Here is a 22,034-nt window from a genome sequence, read left to right as displayed (position 1 = left end):
CTTTTCTAAAAGACACAATATATTTGTTTTGTTTTTAATCACTTCCCATTCTAAAAACTTTTTCTAGAGAATTTTGTACGTTTTTGCAGGCCATTTGTTTACATACAACGCAACCAAGCTAGTGCTTTGATTCTAATCTTATGTAAAAGAAAAATCTTTCGTTACCGATAAACATAGTGAAGTGTAAAAATCGTTAAAGGTAAAACCATAACCATATTCAAGCTACAAAAAGCTTATTTTATTCTGTTTATTAGGCTGTCAAAAGGGATACGAAACACCGATACTTCCGCAGTTATTATTTTAACTTATGCTTTGTTTACGAAGCACAAGTTGTACTGTGCTTTGTTTTGTACCAATAAACTATTCAGCCACCTGTGTCTTTTGCTGTATTCGAACCATATCTTTTGCTGTCTTTTTTCTTTTAGATGAATTTCCAACCAAGTCCAAATAGGATGGGAAAAGGATAAGAGAGACATTTTTGGTGCTTCAAAAACTATTTAATAGGTTTTAAAAACCACTACCGCCACGCCAATGACAGTGCAGCTTTGGCGAGTAGAACTTAGAAACATTCAAAACAAGCTTTATTCAAAAACTAAATTTTAATCCAAGACTGAAATATCCAGAAATTTTATTTTGTGGTTTTACTGTCGAATAAAAGGATTTATCCATACTGAACTGTTATTTATAAATTAAATTTCGTTTTGGGTTTTTAGCCTTTCAATAACAAATTTTCATTGTTCAGACAAGTTCTCCGGATGTAAATTTTCACTTTTAGTTCAACGAGGCAGTCATATTTTTTCAAGCACCAAGAATTGTGTATTTTAGTTTTTTTAACCTTTTTTTTCTGTCTTAACATCGGTGACTGTCACCTCAAGCTATGAACTTTTATTTAGAGAAAATGAAGATTTTAGACGGAAAAACTGTTGATTTGGTTGACTTTCTCATTCAGATATCAACTTTTTGCCCAAACGAACCGAATCTCACAAGACATGGCAATCTGCCAGGAAAATGAAAGAAGATCATACACGATAATTGTAACCAGTGGCGGTTCTAGGCAGGCGAGGTTTGAGCAAAATAAAAAAAAATGTGTGAATTATTTATGATTAAATAGCCTATATCTATGACTTAACAATAAAAAAAGATCATGTTTACGTAAATCAACTCGATAAGATATAAAATAAATAACGCTGATTACCTCTATAGTAATGCCATCTAACCATTTTCCATTTGAGCAAAGATCAAAATTGTCAATCCCAATAAACCAATCTGGCGATGGTACTATTTTGGAAATCAGTGAAACCTGTAACAAAGATATTCAAATTTATTTTTTTACTTTTTACCTTTATAAAAGAAAGAAATGACAATGACTTCAAAATAAAAAAACGGCGGTATGTAGCTAATTCAGAAAACTGTACGATGTTAACTAAACATTCCAGAGTGAACCAAAAACGTAAATCACAGGATTGAAAGATGTTTTCATGCTCCTATGTCAGTCCTTTTTTCTACCTTTATTAAATAAAACATAAATAAATAAACTAAAACTTAAGCTTAGAATACTGTTTGCTTTCCCGAGCAATAGATCTCGGCATGCTGGTTTCTATGTTTAAAGTAAGTTTAAGGTCAAGCTTTTCTCCGATGTCAATATAGGCATCGATCTACTTTGACAAAATCTTTTAAGCCTTACAACTTGGGACGGGGTAAAGATGAGAGATTGAAAATGCTTTCCGTTCCCCTAATTTGGAATGTGTTCCTCAAAGTCACAATAACGTGATACAACAAATGTTTTAATTTAATTGTTTTTTAGTTTAATATTTAATTTAAATATTTAAATATTTAATTTAATATCTATTAACTATTAATAATTAATATTTATATAATTAATTATAAAATTATAATTATACTATTTAATTTAAATATTTAAGTTTAATATTGAATGTCTAATAATTTCGTGTTTAGTTTAATAGTTTAGCGTTTAGTTTTGTTTAAGAAATGACGGCTCTTGAATATGTCCGAAAGTAGACAAAAAGTAAATACATAAATTCTTTGAACTGTTGATTTGGCATAGGATTGACAAGAGAATTGTCAAAATGATCCAAAGGTTTACATTACCATGTGAAACAAAACCTATTGACTGCAAAGTAGAATTTTAAAACTTTGCCATCCCTTAACATTAGGTTTAGGGGACGGTAGCCATAGTCCTGCTTGAGGTGAGTTATATTCGTTTTAAGTTTGAGTTAAGTTTTAATTTCTATTCTTTTAGGATTTATTCATTCATCTACAGCAATATCTGTTATCTTTATATTTGATGGACTTATATTATTATAGGACTTTATTTCCCCTCGTTTTAGTTTTTTAAACATGGCACTTACTTTTGCTTGATATATTTTTTTCAGAAACGCTTTTTAAAATTAATTTCTATTGGACAAATAATGTGATATGTTCAGGAAACAAATTAATTTGCTATAAAAAAAAGGTAAATTTGTCAGGCCTTACCCGTGAATGATTACCATCAACAAAAAATTCTGCTTCTGTCCTTCCCACTCCAGTAGATAGGGGAGGTGCGTTAAATTCATCATATACTCCACCTTCGCCCTGTGACTGAGCATCCAAGATATCACTTCTTCCTGTCTCTGCAAACACTCTAAGGCCTTCAGAAGCTGGTTGGCCAAGCCGAAAAAGAACGAATGACTTGTCATGCGATCTTCCTAAAATACAAAAGGTAGTATATATGAAAATGCCTATTAGAAAAATTTCAAGCAGTTATCCGTTCGAATTCTTCATATCCCATGTTATTTTCTATGACACACTTTAGCTAATATTTAATTTTGAAGTTTCCAACAAGTCCACTTTCCCAGTTTCCAACAAGATTCAAAACCCTTACTCATAGGTAGAAATTCTTCAACAAGGAAAAATCTTTGAACTATATTTTCAAGCAATATGAGAAAAAACATTTAGGCAGGGCTTCTGCCATTGCTGGTTTTAAATTTTGCTAAAATTTTGTGTAATGCTCTTATCTATACCCCAACTATTACAAACGCACCTATTACTAACAACTTACTTCCATAATGAAAATAAACCCACAGGAAAAGCAAAAAAAAATTAAGTCAAGGTGAAAATTCAAATTTAAACGACATATTTTCCTCTAACACTTTACAAGGAAGAGCTACATAAAAGGATTAAACTCATACGCCCCACTCTTTGCGCTAATTTTTTTTTATTGTTTTAAAAAGTAGAGTTGTTAGAAAGAGTCAAACTTTTCGTTCGGCAAAATTAGTTCACATCTTCAAAGATAAGTTAAATTTATTAACAAAATAACAGTAATATCAGCTTTTAACAATCACTGGGGAAACCCATTAGATTGTTTACTATAGTTGTTTATAATCTAATATATACTAATAACATCCTTTGTAAAGCAAAAACGACAATACTGAAATAAAAACAGTGAATCTAAAAAAAAGATAAATGAATAAATCACTATTTAATAATTATTACCTAGCGAGAAGGTAACGTTTCACCTTACTCTTGAACTGGCTAACATTTTCAGCTAGCCTTATACCCCAAGGGAGAGAATTCTACACCTGTGGCCGACAAAAGACGGAAACAAAAATGGTCGTTGAGTGATCCATGCCTCATACACTATCCCCAGAGAATTCCTCGTTTCATGTCAATGGTAAAATGAGTTGGACCTAAATAATTCCCGAAACCACTCATATGAAAATCGATTCAAACATTGATAAAAATAAAGCTAGTTGATTTTCTCATAGAAGATTCATTCCAGGGTTTTTGATCAAGAGTAAATACAGCGTATTACGAGATGATGTGAAAGAAATCAAGTGTAAATATAAGATGATGCTACTGTAAACACAGTATCACCATCAAATAGAGAATCGTAAACTACCTGAGCTGTGAAATTTCACTTATAGAGTCTACATATGATTGCATTGTATATATTAATCGGGTTCTCAAGAATTTATGTTTTTGGTAAACACCCAGTTGTATAAATGAATTCACTCTTTTTTCGAACGAACAATTTTTTAACAAGGATCAGGGTTGAACAGGGATTCAACTTCTCTCTTCGTGAAAGGACCTTCTCGTTGGTCCTAGCCGAGTGGTTAGCACCGTAGACTTGTAATCCTTTGTCCGTGAGAGCAGGGGTTCAAGTCCTGGTTGTCACTGGCTATGTGGTTTGGAAAGGGGGTGAGTCTTTTAACTGTGACCGATTCTCTAACAAAATGAATAAAATTGTATTGATGACATAATAGTACATTCATGCGCATTGATAGATATTCATGATTTCTGATTTACGAAATTCAGTAGGAAACAAAATGCTTAGCGTGATAGTATTTACTAGGCTATGAGATGATATAGATAAAGTTGGTCAAATTTGCATACTTACGTTAATAATTGAAAAGTTTCTGAATCAAAATTAAAGTTTTGTAGAAGTTATGGCTGTGATTAAGTGAACTGACGGAAGTCGAAAATCCCATGTTAAATCGCTTATAATTAAAAAGTACTCAAGTATTCATTGGCGGAAGATACCCCTTTTAATATCGGGCCGTAGCTTCTTGAAGATGCTACAAAATGTTTGCTAGGATTTTACTCTATTTCCTCTAATTGCTTAGAAATGTTAGAAAATGTCTTGCTCTTTTTCACAAGTGTACTCTATGAAGGATTTTGCTTTTAGAACAAAATCGGTACTATCATGAGCAGAAGATAATAACCAGTAAGATGATTGCAACCATTTTTTGACGTGTTTTCCTGTTTCGAACAGTCCCATAGAATACTTTCAGCTATCTGAGATTTTTGCAAGTTTTTGCCAGAAAGAATCATTTCAGATCGCCGATAACACGCCTAGAGACCAGATTGATAAGCTGGTATAATGAAAATGCTATTTCCACCAATGAATAAGACCTATTTGAATGGTTTTTGACAATCGAAGGTCCGTAGAGAATTGAGAGACAGAAGACTACCCTAAATTTGATTTGAACCTCGATGTTTTCAAGTTCACTTAATCACGGTCTTATGATTGTCTTACTGTCACATGGTATACCAAGTAAAATAGAATGATTAGTGCATAATATGAGAATAATGTTACCTAGGTTAAAGTGGGAAGTGAGGTTAGTAGCTAGGCTGGTGTGAAATCAGGAACGAAACAGTGTCGTGTCTGATTCTGTCTATTCAGATTATCTTGACAGATTTTGTCTACCGAAAATAGCAAAAGCTAAGAACACAGTATCAAACAGGGTGGTAACTCTCCTGGATTTAAATTATAGATATGGTTATAGAGTCCTAAATGAAAGTTTCAGCAGAATTAATGATTTTTTGGAGATTGAGATTTTAGGGTGCAATAACACAGTCAGTTTAAAGATCAATGGTGTGATAACTTAGTCACTCCGACAAAGAATAAATGAGGATGAGGAGGTTATGATAAGTAACAAGAATATTAACAAAATGAATAGCTCGGCCTATCTTGGCAGCTCTATTAGTAAGAATGGTATATGCAATGGAGACTTCAACAATAGAATAGCTAAGTCAAGTTTTTTTTTGCAACTACAGCAAGTTTGGCAGAATAAGAAAATAACTCTTCGAATTAAGATTATGATTTTGGAATCCACGGTAATAATAACCGGCAAGAATGGCTCTGAAATGCGGATGCTTTCAATTTTGTCCCAGCAAAACTGTCTAAGGGTGATTTCAGAAAACCGTTTGACTGACGGTATATCAAACAATAAGATACATGCAAAAACATTTGATGGTTCTATACAATTTGATAGGACTGAAATAAAAGATAGGTTAAGATAGTTAGTTCTTATTTTTGGTTGAAGATGATAGTTTGCCAAATATCATACTTTTCGACCATTCGTGTCGGGAAAAACGAAAAACAACACATCCCCAAATGGGGCTGGAAGAAGTCACAGGGAAGGATTTAAGGGAAATTTGAGCTTTATGGGGGTGACTAAAAGTGAAGCTTTGAAAAAATGGGATGCAAAAGTGGGTGCTACAATGTTAGTTATTATAGTAGTATTACCAGTCACTTGTAAAGTATAAAATGATTCATTCGATAACCCTCCAAAAACCTTTTTTCCCAAAAACACAATAGAATGTATCACAAATTAGATATTTATTACAAAATGTACTTTATTTTAAACATCAGAATATCTTAAAATTGTTCAGCTTCTAGATTTTCTGACTACGTTAATATAGTCACCAAAGTCCCAGCTGAAAAAAAAACATAAGTCTTCAAAATTATTTATCTGAGTGGCAAGGATATTTTAAAACAGGTGAAAGCTTTCCTTATAAAAAGCATAAAATATGGCATGTTTATAAATGAAACTATTCGAAAAATTTGACAGGAACACCCAAGCGACAAGTTTCAATCCTAGATTATTATTCAATCGAAATGGTGACTATCACGTAATTTAGTATATTTAATTTTAGTCGAAACTAAATCAACCGGTTTCAAACAGTTGGTGGTAACAAACTGTAGTAAGGAGCGACCCAGCTCAATAGTAGCCGAAACTCTAAAAAATAGAATTTTGATACCAACAGTTACATAAAAAGGATTGTATTTTAATGCTGACTTTAAATATATTAGTTTCATCAAGATTAGTCTTACCTATCAAAAGTTACGAGCCGGAGAAAATTTGCATCATTTTAGAAAATAGGGTGAAACACAGATCGCGGATGCGTGTTTTTTTGTTTTTTTTTCCCAGGGGTAATCGTATCGACTCAGTGGTCCTAAAATGTTGCGAGAGGGCTCATTCTAACGGAAAATAAAAGTTCTAGGGCCCTTTTTATGTGACCAAAATAATTGGAGGGTACCAATGCCCCCTCCCACGCTCATTTTTCCCCAAAGTCACAAGATCATAATTCTGAGATAGCTATTTTATTCACCAAAGTCGAAAAACCTAATAACTATGCCCTTAGGGACGACTTACTCCCCCACAGTCCCCGTGGGAGAGACTGCAAGTTACAAGTTTTGACCTGTGTTTACATATAGTAATGGCTATTGGGAAGTGTACAGACGTTTTCAGGAGGATTTTTTGGCTTGGGGGGAGAAGTTGATGGGGGAGGGTTACATGGGAGGATCTTTCCATGGAGGAATTTTTCATGGGGGAAGACAATTTTAATGAAGGGGGCGCAGGATTTTCCACCATTATTTAAAAAACCGAAAAAATAAATATGAAAAGTTTTTTCAACTGAAAGTAAGGAGCATCATTAAAGCTTAAAACAAACAAAGATTATTACGCGTATGAGGGGTTAATCTCCTCGCAATACCACGCTCTTTACTCTAAAATAATTTTAGTTTGTAAGATATAATATCATTGAGCAAATCCAAGTTGGAAGAACAGTTATGCTTTGCAGCAAAAGTTGATATAATGTATATACAAAGATTACTAGACAGATTAACGCATTAGTGAAATACATTGAAGACAATGATCTGAATCAATATATAAAAAAGGATTGAGTTTGATATATTTTTCGTTGGATACTTTACTTGTGAGAAGGAATCTTCATTCTCTGTTAGTAATAAAGGGATTCTTGTAATAAAGGATTTGGGCAGAGTGCTGATATTGATATTATACTGGACGGTGCAGAGGCAAGAAAAATAGCTGAAGTTCGAACTGAAGAAGGGAGACTAAAAGAAAGACATCCCCTTTATTACGATTCAGCAGTGAGAGTGCCAGGATTAAAATGATTGGGTTTGAGAAAAAAAATCACACAGAACATAGTGACTTTGGAAAAATGTTTGATTCTAGATCATGTTTTCAAGAGTTATTTCTCCAAAATAAAATATTTTCTCAAAGAATGCTTAGCGAAATGATTTTAACGAAATAATCAATAAGGAAAAATGATTCTCCGTCTTTGAAATAATGTGTGAAATTTTTATGTCGTGGGTCAGATGCATTTACTTAATTTATTGACGTATTAATGAAAAAATGATATTGTGGATTAGCTTTTAAGCACTACCAAGAAAATTGTTTAAGACGGTCATTTTGCATGGCAACAACAAATAAGTCGAATAAGTTTAGTCACGTCATTCGATTACTCCTCCTTCACGAGTTAGTTCCTTTTTGGAAGTGCAACAGTAAACATTGCAAAATGTTTCACACATGTCCATTATGTTTGCATACATTGGGCAGCTGGTCATTGTGTGAGAATTGTGCTATTGTTGATGAGTATAATGAAAAGTGTCGATTTTGCAATCCATGTAAATTGCATAGAGGATATGCAGTGCAAATTAAGGACTGTAGTTTATGTCTTGAAGATGTTTGTGACTCTCAAAATAGATGTTTCCTCTGTTCGTATTTTCACTATGATAAATGTGATCTACTACTACTACTAACAACAACTAACCGTAGCACCAAGCCTCCTGAAGCCAACAGACCTGTGCAGGCTCCTCCTTAATGCCAGTCTATTAAAAGCCTCCCTTTTTACACCCCCCTGGAAGTTCTCATTTCATTTAAATCTTTTTTTATGACATCCCTCCCCCCACAAGAGGATGGCCTGCTTTCCGTTTAACCCTAGACAGTTGGCTGAAAACGATAACTTTCTTTCCTTATAGCCCTAGAAAGCGGGATTTAATCAGGAATTTTCAGCTCGGTACCCACATCAATCCGTCGGCAAATTCTCTGGAAAACATCTAGCAAACTTTCATTCGCTTTTCGGAGCACCCATGCTTCAGAGCCATATTTAAACATTATCATCACTGCATCTTCTAATATTCTTATCTTGGTTTGCAGGCTTATTTTTCTATTCTGTCAAACTTTTATTTACTGTGAAAAAACGCCCTGAGTCTTGCCTATTATAATTTTAATATCTTCACTGTTCCCACCGTCTTTACTAGTAATACCACTAAAGCCAGTGAAGCTGCTCACCTGAACAATCTTTTCGTTACCCAACGTCACGTTTTAATCTTCACTCATTCCTAGCCTTAGTGACTTACTCTTCATAACATAAACTTTCAAACCTATTCTAGCTCCCTGAACGCTTGAAACCTCTAAAAGTTCATTCATTTTGTTCACAATTTTATCTAGGATGCTTACATCATCAGCATAGTTAAGTCCAAGAGAGCTCTCTCTTTCCATTTCATTCTGCCTTTCGTGTACTCTTTAAGACTAAGTCCATGAAAATGATCCAAATAAAGAGGGATGGAACACGATCCTGCTTAAATCCTAATTTAATACAAAACCAACGACTAACCTCATTTCCTACCTTAACCACATTTCCTTAACCACAGCAGTGTTATTCTCGTACATAGCACTAAATCCCTTTAAAGTATTTTTCTGGTATACCATACAAGGATCAGACCTTTACTAAAGCTCTTTCCTCAACAGAATCAAACGCTTACTCAAAATCTATACAACAGAGGACCAAAGGTGTTTGACAACTCAGGCACTTCTCAATTATTAATATGAGAGTGAAAATTCAGTCAACACATCCTCTACCTCTTCTAAACCGCACTGTTCTTTCCTTAGAACTTTGTCTATAGCACCTTTCAGTCTAAAAAGTATGATCTTATTAAGCAATGTATTACCTACAGAGACCAGACTAGTGTCTCGATAATTACCACACTAGCTCTCATCACCTTTCTTATAAAGTGGTCTAATCAAGGTTTTCCTAAAATAGCTTCCCCATTTTTCAAAATAATATTCATAATCTTCAACAGCTTATTTCTAACCTCTGAGCCACCATATTTAAGAAACTCATTTACCATTCTATTAGCACCTGGAGCATAATTATTTTTCAATCCTTTTAGTACTGTCACTAATTCTTCCTCACAAAACAAATCTTGCTTCACATCCAAGACATCACAACCTTTTTCATTTTCCTCTATATCTTTTCCTGCAAGGCTATCTCGGTTTACCACATTCTCAGAATGCTCTGCCCATCTCCCGTTAACTATGTCTTTAGCACTGATTGTGGTCAGATTGACTACTCTCTCTCAATTCATTGACATGCCAGTAAGATATTTTCCTATTATGCCGTCTAGCCACATCTTCCAGATTGTCGGCAATTTTATCCATGGCCTCCACTTCACACCTCCTTAGTTCATATTTAAAATTTTTCTCCACTTTTTTTACAATCCTTCTGTTTTCACATGAACTATCATTCAGATAATTCTTGCACAAACCCCTTCTTCTCTCTATTAGACATAAATCTTTTTAACTAATATTCCTAGTTGCAGTCCTAACTTTCTTCCCTAAGACACCATCAGTAACTTCAAAATTTTTTTTCTAAGATTATTCCAACCATGTTCCACATTGTCAAATTTTAAACTATCAAGTTTAGTGTTCAACTTTTCCCGGAAAGTTTCTCTAAAGTTTTCATCCATGAGTTTATCAACATCTAAACTTACCGAGAGATAGTTGCCATTCCAAAATTTTAGCATTAAATTAACCCTAGACACCACTAGTAAAGATCATCATCTTTACTTTTAACATCAATAACAGCACTCCTATATCCCCTAGTATCTTGTATTGGTCCTGCCAGTCTTCAGTTTAATATAACATAATCAACAAGGTTTGCTTCCTTAGCATCACGTGAATACCATGTTAACTTATGGGCTATTTTGTGACCAAACACCTTATTGATTACAACTAGATTATTATACCTAAGTCTGTACCCATTGCTATTTTCTTTTCCAACACCAAATTTACCTAGATTAGGATACCATCTATCCCTATTTCTACCGACATGGGCGTTAACATATCCTAGTAAAGAAATCATATTTCTACAAGGGGCCCTGTCTATTTGCTCCTGTAACTGTAAGTAAAACTAATCTGATTCACTAGCATCTTCGTCAGTCAATCCTACATAGGCATATACTGGTATAACTGATCCCCTGAACTTTTTAGTCATAAAATGAGCAATTAGTATTGTATTGTTAACGCCTTTCCGGCCAAAAAAGGCTTAACAGCTTCCATATGTATCATGAGCCCTACTCCCTGTCTATGTACCCTATTCATGCTGCCCAAGTAAACAAATTCTATTTAACCTAGTTCCATTCTTCCTAACCTTAGGATCTGAGTTTTTAAAACTCCTAATAAGGGCAGTTAGGATCGTCTGAATTTGCAAATAAAAATGTCGATACGATAGTCATTTTTTAACTTGGTAAGAATTAAAGTTCCAATTTTCATGTTCTTTAAATCATTAAAATCATTTTGGCCTCTGGAAAAGCAATTATTTCGGATATCAGTGCAGAACGGATGTCACGTATCTTTTCAAGTCTACACTGGAGTGGTTAAGTTGGGTTAGAACCAGACAGCAAGAAGTCCCTGGGACCTCCAGCATGAATGGAAGCTTTGTGCAATCCTGAGCCCATCTTGATGACAACATGGTTTTCGGTACTTGGAGATGCTCTTCTATTAACAAGAGTCGAGATTCTGCACAGACTGTCTCAAGTCTATCACTTCCGATACATTATATATTCATGGATACAAACATTGTGCTACAACGGGGAAGCAGCTAATAATAGATAAATTAGCTAGGAAGAGGTTTTTCAGTCCAATGCCCGTCAAACAGACCAAGTCCGGAAGAATTATCCATTAACCAGAATCCCGTGCGAGTGCTCTCTCGATTACTAAGGTATAGTTTCCTCGAGGGACACTACTGCTTAAGCGTGAATAGAGCTGACTGCGAGGTCTCTTGTCTTGCAGGTACTGCAAAAGGATGGAGGCAGCCCAAGCAGAGGCCGCTGTCCAAAGATCAGGATCTTACTTCCTCGTATGATTGGAAAATACCCTAAAAGTGATTTGCGGTTATTTCTAAGACTGGTATCGTCGTGGTTTTAAATTGTTTTGGGAGGAAGAACCTGGTCTACGCGTCAAGTACTGGTATAATAAAAGACTGACTTTTACGCCGTTACTGTGAAGATACTGGCTACTATGGTAATAAACCAACTGATTTGTATTTCGCTGTCACAGAAAGTAATTCCTCGTATGAGAATATTGTATGTGATATTGCTTCAAATAAGCAAATTAAAACATAGGAATTTTATAATATGAATCAAAATTGTATTTTTGACTTTACAATAAAATATAATAAAAATGATGTTGATTTATATTGTAGAAAATATAGCCCTGATTTTGAATACTAAGATGAATATAGGTTGAATACCGATGAGCTGCTGCCAATTATCATTACCGATGGTTAGCTATACGTGGAAGAAGAAATATGAAGAATGAAGTATCTTTGGTACAAACAAGTTTCATTAATAAACAAATTCACACACATTTTTAAAGGATTTCACTCTTAGGGCACTGAAATTTATACTATACAGGTAGGAAAGGGTATTTCGGTTACGCGTCACTGCATCATAGCAAGTTAATTGCGCAATCGATTTTTCAACTGAAGTTGGATATATGCTAAATACTATCACAATTTGTTTCCTAACGTCCTTTTTACATATTCTGAGAATATATATACCACAGTGATTGATATGCTTGATGGAGACATATTCTTTTGATGGTTAAGGAAAAATATTTCTATCTCCAGAAATTGTAACGAGCACAAACGGCCAGGTATCTTTTCTGTAACATAATTACCCGAGCATGTCATTTTTCCATTACCAGGGCTTGCACATGAGTATGGGTCCCTGAGTTCCCCTCTGGGGCCCTGTGTCTCAATCGAGGGCTCCAATGCCTAAACGTTTTTCCCCCAAATGTTTTTTTTAACTTTGAAATTTTCGACCTTGTTTTAACACAACCTTTTTTTGACAGAATATTTTTGAATTTTCTTGGGACGTAGAATTTTCTTGGGACTCATACATATTTTGGAATATTAAATTTTTGGACTGAAAATTTTTTGTCCTCGAATTCTTTGGGAACTTAGAACTATTGGAGCGCTGAGAATTTCCTGATAAGTTTCCGAGAATTCCAAGAGTGATGGGTAGTCCGATATTGCGTAATTATTCATGTTGTCAGTGAAACAACAGAATAAACCCTGTGAAAGTCCTCATAATTGGTGTTTTGAGACTCACATACTTTTGTAGCCCTTACTTCGATATGCTATTGGACTAGTTATTGAACTTGAGTCAGCAACATTTTTACCTTCTAAACAGCTTTCCATTGATCTTATGAGATTTGTGTTTATTGGGGGATTTAGAATTATCTTTCTTTTGGAATTATCCGAGAATTTCAGGAGTAATGCGCTATCTGGTATTGTGTAATCATTAATGTTGTCAGTGAAACAATACAATACCTCCTGTGACCGTCCTTACATTTTTTGTTTTTAGATAACAACTGAGTGAACAACATTTTTGACTCCTAAGCAGTTTTCCATTGATTCTATGAAATTTATGTTTTTGGGGACTTGGATTTACTTTTTTTGTGCTTAGAATTTTTTGGGAACTTTAAGAATTACGCGTTATCTGCGTAATATTGCGTAGTCATTCATGTTCTGAGTAAAACAAAACAATGCATCCTTTGACAGCCCTCAAATCTGATCATTTGAGATACGGATACTTTGGCAACCCAGAATCCGAAGCACTATAGGAGCTGTTAGCACCTCTCTGGCATCATTCCAAGAATATGGATCCTGGTACCTCAGAATTTCATCGCATGTTTCAGAAACTTTCAAGAATGATGCGTCTTCTGGTATTGCGCATTCATTCATGTCGTCAGTGGAACAAACAAAATACATCTTGTGGTAGCCCTGACATCCGGTCTTTTGAGATAACAACTGAGCCAACAAGATTTTCAACTAAGCATTTTTCCATTGATTTTATAAAATTTGTGGTGTTTTGGTACTTCTTGAACGCCGAGAATTTCTTGGTATGTTTCCTAGATTTTCAAGAATGATATGTTATTGGGTACCGTGTAATTATTCATGTTGTCTATGAAACAAAACAATACATCCTCTGACAGCCCTCATATCAGGTCTTTTGAGACAGATACTTTGGCAGCCAATACTCTCATGCATATTGGAATCGCTAGCATCTTTTTTGGCCTCTTTCCAAGAATATGCATCCTGATTTCTGAGATTTTCATGGCATGTTCCGAGAATTTCAAGAATGATTTGTTGTCTGATATTGCGCAATAATTCATTTTGTCAGTGAGACCATACAATACATCCTATGACAGCCCTCATATTTGGTCTTTTGAGATAGCAACTTAGTCAAAATATTTACAGCTTCTAAGCAGTTTCCATTGATTTTTCGAGGAGTTAAAATTATTATCTTTTTTTGACATAGCACTTATTGGGGAAACCGAAAATTTCTTAATACGACGAGTTATAGCGTATTGCATAATCATTCTGGTTTCCAAGAATTAAAAGGAATATTTACGATAATTTCAAAAATGATATGTTATCTGGAATTGCGTAATCATTCATGTTGGAAGAAGAAACAATAAAATACATCCCATGTCAACCCTCAGATCTGTTTTTTTAGATAACAACTGAATCAACATCATTTTATCTTCTAAGCACTTTTCCACTGATTTAATGAAATTTATGGTTTGTTTTGGGACTTTTTCCGTTGCGAGTTTTTTCCGGACTTCAAGATTATTGGGGAATTATTTTTGGAGCCGAGAATTTCAAGAATTATGCATTATCTGGTACTGCGTAATTATTCATGTTGTCAGTAAAACAAACAATACAACCTGTGAAAGCTCTTACGTCAAGTCCTTTGAGACACGGATACTGTGGAAGCCCATAATCCGATGTACTATAGGAATTGCTAGCATCTTTCTAGCATCATTTCTGTGTACTATAAGAATCGCTAGCCTGGTTTCCGAAAATTTCATGGTATGTTTAATAGAATTTCAAGAATGATGCGTTATCTGGCAGTGCATAATCATTCATGTTGTTAGTGAAACAATAACATACATCCCGTGACAACCCTCCCATGTGGTTGCTTGAGATAACTACTGAATCAATATCATTGTAGCTTTAAACAGCTTTCCATTGATTTTATGAAACTTACAGTTTTATTTTTGACTTTAGAGTAATTTTTTTACCCTTGAAATTTGTTAGGGAATTATTTTTCGAATTGATAATGTCAAGAATTATGCGTTATCTGGTATTGCATAATCATTCATGTTGTCAGTGAAACTATAAAATATCCTGTGACAGCCCTCACATGTGCTGTTTTGATATAAAAACTTAGGCAACAACATTTTTTAGCTTCTAAGCAGTTTTCTATTGATTCTGGGATATACATGGGATTTTTGGGACTTGCTATTATTATTATGGTATATGATAATTACTATTATTTTTTTTTACTTTGGAAACCAGGATTCATATTCTTTGAATAATGCAAAAAAGGAGCTAGAAACTGCATTAGATGTCCAAAACGAATAAAAATAATTCTTTGTCCCAAAATCAACAATCAACAATCGTACTTCATCAGTGATAGAAATTCTGAATTGAATGCACGTTACAAAATTTCTCCCAACGTTAAAAGGACAATCGTTTGTTGTCATTGGGTTGAAAGCCCAATTGCAACATCTTTTCCAAGAAAATAATAATTTAGTGCGTCTGTTCAAAACAGCCATCGATTTGATGACTACTGATACGCATAAAATTGTTATTTCTGCTGACAAAACGCCTCCTGGCCAACATCTGCGTAGATACAATGCTCCAACTATCGACGAAGTGGATATCGTTATGGTCGGTGATCAGTTTTTACCTCGAAATATTATTCTTCATAAGCGAAACGCTCAGTTGGTAAGAATTGCTGAAACTCATCGATGCTACGATGCCCTACAATATCCTATCATTTTTTTGGATTGAGTCGACGGCTATCACTTTAATATTGAATTGATAAATCCAGCCACTAACAAAGAAATGAATAAGAAATGCAGTGCAATGCATTATTATTCCTATAGACTAATGATTCGGCAGGATGAAGACAATTATATTTTAAAATGTCGTCAATTGTTTCACCAATACGTCGTTGATATGTATGCAAAAATTGAATCAGAACGTTTGCTATTTATCCGTCTGAATCAGACCAAGCTCCGCTCTGAACAATACATTCATTTGCAAGATGCAATTGCAAATGACGGTAATACCACAAACATTGGAAGATTAACGATTTTACCTTCGGCATATGCTGGCAGTCCCCATCATATGCATGAATATACTCAAGATGCTATTGCGTATGTTCGTCTCTATGGTCGTCCAGATTTATTTATTACATTTACATGTAATCAAGCTTAAGACGAGATACAGCACCTTTTACTTCAAGGACAATCGGCGGTTCATAGACATGACATTACGGCCCGTGTCTTCCCGCAAAAGTTGATATCACTGATAAACTACATAGTAAAACTTGAAGTGTTTGGGTCAGTGCGATGCTGGATGTACTCAGTAGAATGGCAAAAACGAGGATTGCCACACGCACATATATTAATCTGGCTATATTATAAAATTACTTCTAACGAAATTGATGATGTGATTTCCGCTGAAATACCTGATGAAAATGTCGATAAGGGGTTATATGATATTGTTGTTAAAAATATGATACATGGACCTTGCGGTGCACTGAACGAAAATTCACCATGCATGGCCAAAGGAAGGTGCACAAAGCAATATCCTCGACTTTTAGTACCCAACACAATTACTGGCAATGATGGTTACCCACAATATAGAAGAAGATCTACTGAAGATGGCGGTAAAACAGCAATAATAAAGAAGCGTAACGGTACCACCAACGAAGTAGATAAAGTGGGTTGTTCCATATTCCCCATTATTATCAAAAACATTTAATGCACACATAAACGTTGAATACTGTAACTCCGTAAAGGCAATCAAATACATATGTAAATACGTCAACAAAGGCAGGGACATGGCAGTTTTTGGCTTGCAGTCCGAAATCAAAGATATCGACAAAATCGCACAATATCAGGCTGGAAGATACATAAGCAGTAATGAAGTTGTTTGGCGAATTCTTTCATTTCCGATACATGAACGTAGTCCAGCTGTTGTTCACTTAGCGTTACATTTACAGAATGGTCAACGTGTTTATTTTTCGGAATCCAACGTGCAACAAAGAGCCCTGAATCCACCGGATACAAAGTTAACTGCTTTCTTTTCGCTATGCGAAAATGATTCTTTTGCAAAAAAACTGCTGTATACTGAAGTGTCTTCGTATTACACGTGGACTACTAAAAATAAAGTATTTGAACGTCGAAAACAGGGTAAGTCAGTCGACGGCCAACCTACCATCTTCAAAGATACCAAGATAGGAAGACTCTACACCCTTCACCCCAATCAACATGCATGCTTCTTTCTACGCCTGCTTTTGGTGAATGTACCCGGTCCGACGTCCTTTGAGTATTTGAGAACTGTAAACGGTACTATACATGACACTTACCGTAGTGCATGCCAAGCTCTGAATTTATTGGAGAATGACCAACACTGGGATAACTGCATCAATGACGCGTGCGAAACGTCAACTCCAAGTCAAATTCTTTCATTGTTTGGAATCATACTAACAACTTGCTCTCCTTCAGCTGCTACAGAGCTATGGGAAAAATATAAATCGAAAATGTCCGAAGATATACTCCATCGGAAACGGTTAGAGACGTCAGATATGAATTTTGAATTTACATCAGAAATTTATAACTACACTTTAGTTATTATAGAAGATTTGTGCATATGTATGGCAAACAAACTTCTTCAGGATTTGGGAATGCCTTCACCTAATCGTACAGCTGCTGTTTCGACATGTGTAGAATTGGATCGTGAACAAAGTTACAGTACGAGTGATCTACTGTCGTATGTACAAAATAACATTTACAAGTTAACGTCGGAACAAAAAGACATTTATGACACGATAATGCATTGTCTGGATAAAAACGTTGGAGAAATTTTCTTTTTGGATGCGCCAGGAGGTACTGGTAAAACGTTTGTGATAAAACTGATTCTGGCATCAATTCGATCAAAAAATAATATAGCGTTGGCAATTGCGTCGTCTGGAATAGCCGCAACGTTGCTGCCTGGTGGAAGAACTGCTCATTCCGCTTTGAAATTGCCTCTGAATTTGCATTCTGCAGAAACTCCCACGTGCAATATTTCCAAATCATCCGGGATGGGTAAAGTATTGCAGCAATGCAAACTTATTATTTGGGACGAGTGCACAATGGCACACAAAAAATCGCTCGAGGCTCTCGATCAATGTTTGAAAGATTTGCGAGGGAATTCGAAACCCTTTGGCAGCACATTAATATTGCTTGCGGGAGATTTCAGGCAAACATTATCTATAATACCTAGACCAACCCCTGCAGACGAAATGAATGCTTGCCTGAAAAATTCTAATTTTGGCAAACAAAAAACACTACAAATATGCGTGTCCGATTGCAAAACAATGACTCAAATATTTTCAGATCAATTGCTGGCAATTGGAAACGGAAAGCTCCCAGTAGACTCAATTTCAGGACGTATAAAACTACCTGCTGAATTCTGTAATTTAGTGACGTCCAAAAATGAATTGATTGAAAAAGTATTTCCGAATATTCTAAACAATTATAAAAATAATAATTGGCTAAGTGAAAGAGCGATTCTTGCACCCAAAAATATAGACGTCCACGAAATCAACAATATTGTTTTGACCAAGATTCGAGACCAGGCAGTCCTTTACAAGTCAGTCGACACAGTTTTGGAACCAAATGAGGCGGTCAATTATCCATATGAATTTTTAAATTCCGTGGGAATGAGTTGTCCCCTCCGCAATGCCTTGCTCTTTACGCTAAAGTTTGACTCTTTGCCAAAATTCTGCTTTTTAAAACAATTAAAAACTTTAGCGTAAAGAGCAAGGGATTGCGGAGGGGACAACCCTTTTCATATACGGAGTAATTTCTGTTCGTTTTAAGTTTTAATGTCGCTCCTTACTTTCAGTTAAAAAAACTAGTTTTTTTTTATGTAATTACCATAGAAAATAATGAGTCTCACGTTCGATTCCTACATCAAACATAAATTTCATAAAATCAATGGAGAACTGCTTAAGAGCTAAAAACTGTGTCGTTGGAAAAGAAAACACGTTACCATCTATAACTATAGTTAATAATAGAGTCATCTATGACTTTGGCTATGTAAATGGCAGCATTGGGGGAATCCTCATTCTGTTTGGTCTTTTAAAAAGGTGCCAGTACCAGGACTCGAAGAGGGTGAGCTCTTCTCGGCACGTTTACTGAGCCCAAATGAACGTAACTCAAAATCCATTAATATAATGTAATCTAAGTGAAAAATTCAGTTGTAGTGTCATCTATAATTTGAAATTTTCATTTTTTAATGAGCGTCATGGAAAATTCCTTGGAAGCTGAAAATGCTGTTGACTCAGTTGTTGTCTCAAAAGACCAGATATGAGGGCTGTCGCAGGACGTATTGTATTGTTTCACCGAAAAACATGAATGATTACATAATACCAGATAGAGAGAGAGAGAGAGAAATAGAGAGAGAGGGGGGGTGAACACCCTTGCACCATTTCAATCAAGATCGCACCCCTTTTTGCCCCTATTTCAAAAAATACAAGTTAATCTTTAAATGACTTTTAATTAACAATTTTAAAATTAATGAATGTTACATGTTTAACACCTGTAAACTAACAGATTTTGCTGCTACGTATACTGTAAGCAAAACTTTCGTTTTTTGGAGTATCTGTTCCTTGTTTGTATCCAAGGATCGCTTAAATGTAAGAAAGGCCACCACTATCTCCCTCAAAACCTGTTCTTACATTCAAGTGCAATATTCTTATGACAATACATTGAGAATGACAATCATCCCAGAAAAGTGCATCCTTCCAAATATTTAGTAGGTGGGGGAGGGGGCTCAAAAATTCAAAATTTTTGCTAAAGGGTGTTTGTTTTCGCGGTTTCCAGTGTAAGTTCTTCAAAAGCATTTTTATAGGGCTGCCCTCATGGTGCCAGAAGGGAGCCAAGTGACAATACCCTCGGAAAATCTCTATAAATACAGGACTCGTGGAAGCAATTACCCCACCTCCCCTGGTAAATTTTCTGCTGGCGATCATGAAGCCGCTACAGCTCTCACCCTTTTGGGCCGGAAAGCACTTGAATGCAATCTTCTATGTCGCACCGAAAAAAATACTTCTGCAACACCAGGAGAGACATCGCCCCGTACTACCCATATCACAGACCTAGTCCAAAAAATCCTGGGAATGAGAAAATTAGGGAATAGTTTCTACACCCCCCTAGTCCAAACCTCCTTTAATATTAATCTGCAGTCTCACTAAGAGTTAGGAAATATGGGTATAAATAAAAGCTTCAAATACACCCATCCCCAAAGGTCTTCTTCAAAAATAACGGACGTGCAATTATCCAACACTGTGCATGTTAATATCAAGCCTCAAACGAATCAACTTAATAAACGCGCCACCAAGTGGCGCTATTGCTTCTAAAACTGAGAAGCCCAGTGCACAGCTTTTCGATAGTTTTAAATCAATAGGCATTCTCAAGATTTTCCATCGATAGTTTTTTGGTTCTCTTTGCGAAACTCCTCGTTTTGTTAAACGGAATGGCAGGAAACATCACTTTTCTGTTCTGCAACCCCTTTTGTTACTTAAAAGCGCACTAGAACTTTTGATCTCTATTTGAATTAGCCCTATCAGGTTTTATACGACTATCCTAAGAAAAACACACAAAAAAATTTGATCATTATTCTTGGAAAAACAATTAAAATTTTGCATTTTGTAAATTAGGGGCTCTTCCTTGATAGGATTATCAGATATACTGAATTTGATGGTGCAGTATTCACCAGGATCATTTCCATTTGTTGGGTGTTTCCCTCTTTTTCTGAAATCGTTCAATTTTATCAGGCTCGTAAGTTCTGGTGGGTAATTGTAGACTTATAGAAATTCTCATATCTAGAATCACTAGCTATGTAGTTTTGGATATTGCGCTTGAAATTCTCCGACTATTTCCTCCAACAACGATTTGATTGATTAGAGAAATTCTTTAACAATTTTCTCTGACAGTTTTTGTTGTGACGGCGGAAACATGACAATTGGGGAAATTGTAAGCTTTTTTTGACAGCGGAAAAACGTTTAATGTTTCTTTAAATTTTGAAAGTGATATATTTCCTTGTGTTTTGTAGAAAATTCAAAACAGTACACTGCAGTTCAACATAAATTCATTTTTCGAAGTTCTCTAGGAATAGTTTCAAACAGTAATAGATTTTTTTTCTGGTACGGCACGATGTTACGAATAAAAAAAAAACAAACAAATATATACCAGTCCAGAAAACGAGGAACAATGCACCAGACTGAAGATTTTTTGGCAGAGGCGTAACGCGTCATTTATTTGTACCTGGCAGAATTAAATAAACAGAAAATAGACTTGGTCGTACAGTATGATTCATCTTAGAACTAGGCCAATGTCAAATTTGACTCAATGCGTGATTCTTGATTACTATTTGTGTCTGTAAGTCTCGTTTTTAATTGAACGTTAGCCTTCAAACAAAAATAACTCTGTTTCTGTTGCCTTTTTGCACTACTATCAGAGCTCGGTAACACCACTAAAAACTTGTTGACTAGCCTGAAGTTTATATACCGATTATAAACTGACCATACGCTTACTAAACTAATGTTAACTTCTTTGAATTACATAACTGACGTTTCTATATTTTTTTTTTCAGTTTTCTGTGTTTTGCGTATTATTGTCTTTTAAGGGAGTTAGGGGTTTGTACCAACATGTTTTGTACTAAAAGATGTTCAAATGTACCACATTTTACTAGGACCTCTAAATTGTGCCAGAAACGGTTCAATTGTACCGCGTTGCCAAATTCTCCCCACGAAAAGTTCCCTCTGATTATCCTGCCTTCCATGGGAAATTCCTTCACACACAAAATTGAGCACCCACAGAGAAAGTATAAAATAGGTTTCTCAATATGTCGATCAGATGTCCTAACTCATTCTTTGGAACTCATAAGGGATAATAAAAGGACCAGATATCCAGCAAGATTCTAGGACAGGGGGCTGGTTGGTCTCCGGTCCCTTTCGACTTCAAAAAAAGAACTAGAATTCATGATTTCCGATCGAATGAACAGCCTTCGAAGTTTCTATCCCCACGTGTGAG

The 22,034-nt window shown here is 35.3% G+C and overlaps 1 protein-coding gene across 2 annotated transcripts in view; it reads right to left on the bottom strand.

Moving 5' to 3' along the window:
- Window positions 1–22,034, bottom strand: part of LOC136027165 (uncharacterized) — a 92,238-nt gene that overhangs the window by 30,378 nt on the left and 39,826 nt on the right. For both annotated transcript variants that reach the window (XM_065704164.1, XM_065704163.1), the window contains exons 2-3: window positions 2,494–2,705; window positions 1,196–1,300 (exon numbers count right to left, since the gene is read on the bottom strand). In XM_065704164.1, coding sequence (XP_065560236.1) covers window positions 1,196–1,300; window positions 2,494–2,705 — 317 coding nt within the window. The remainder of the gene's footprint in view (window positions 1–1,195; window positions 1,301–2,493; window positions 2,706–22,034) is intronic.

This window comes from Artemia franciscana, chromosome 5 (assembly GCF_032884065.1).
Source record: "Artemia franciscana chromosome 5, ASM3288406v1, whole genome shotgun sequence".
Taxonomy (NCBI): Eukaryota; Metazoa; Arthropoda; class Branchiopoda; order Anostraca; family Artemiidae; genus Artemia; species Artemia franciscana.
The sequence above is the reverse complement of the archived record's forward strand: the minus strand, read 5'-3'. Positions and strand labels throughout refer to the sequence as shown.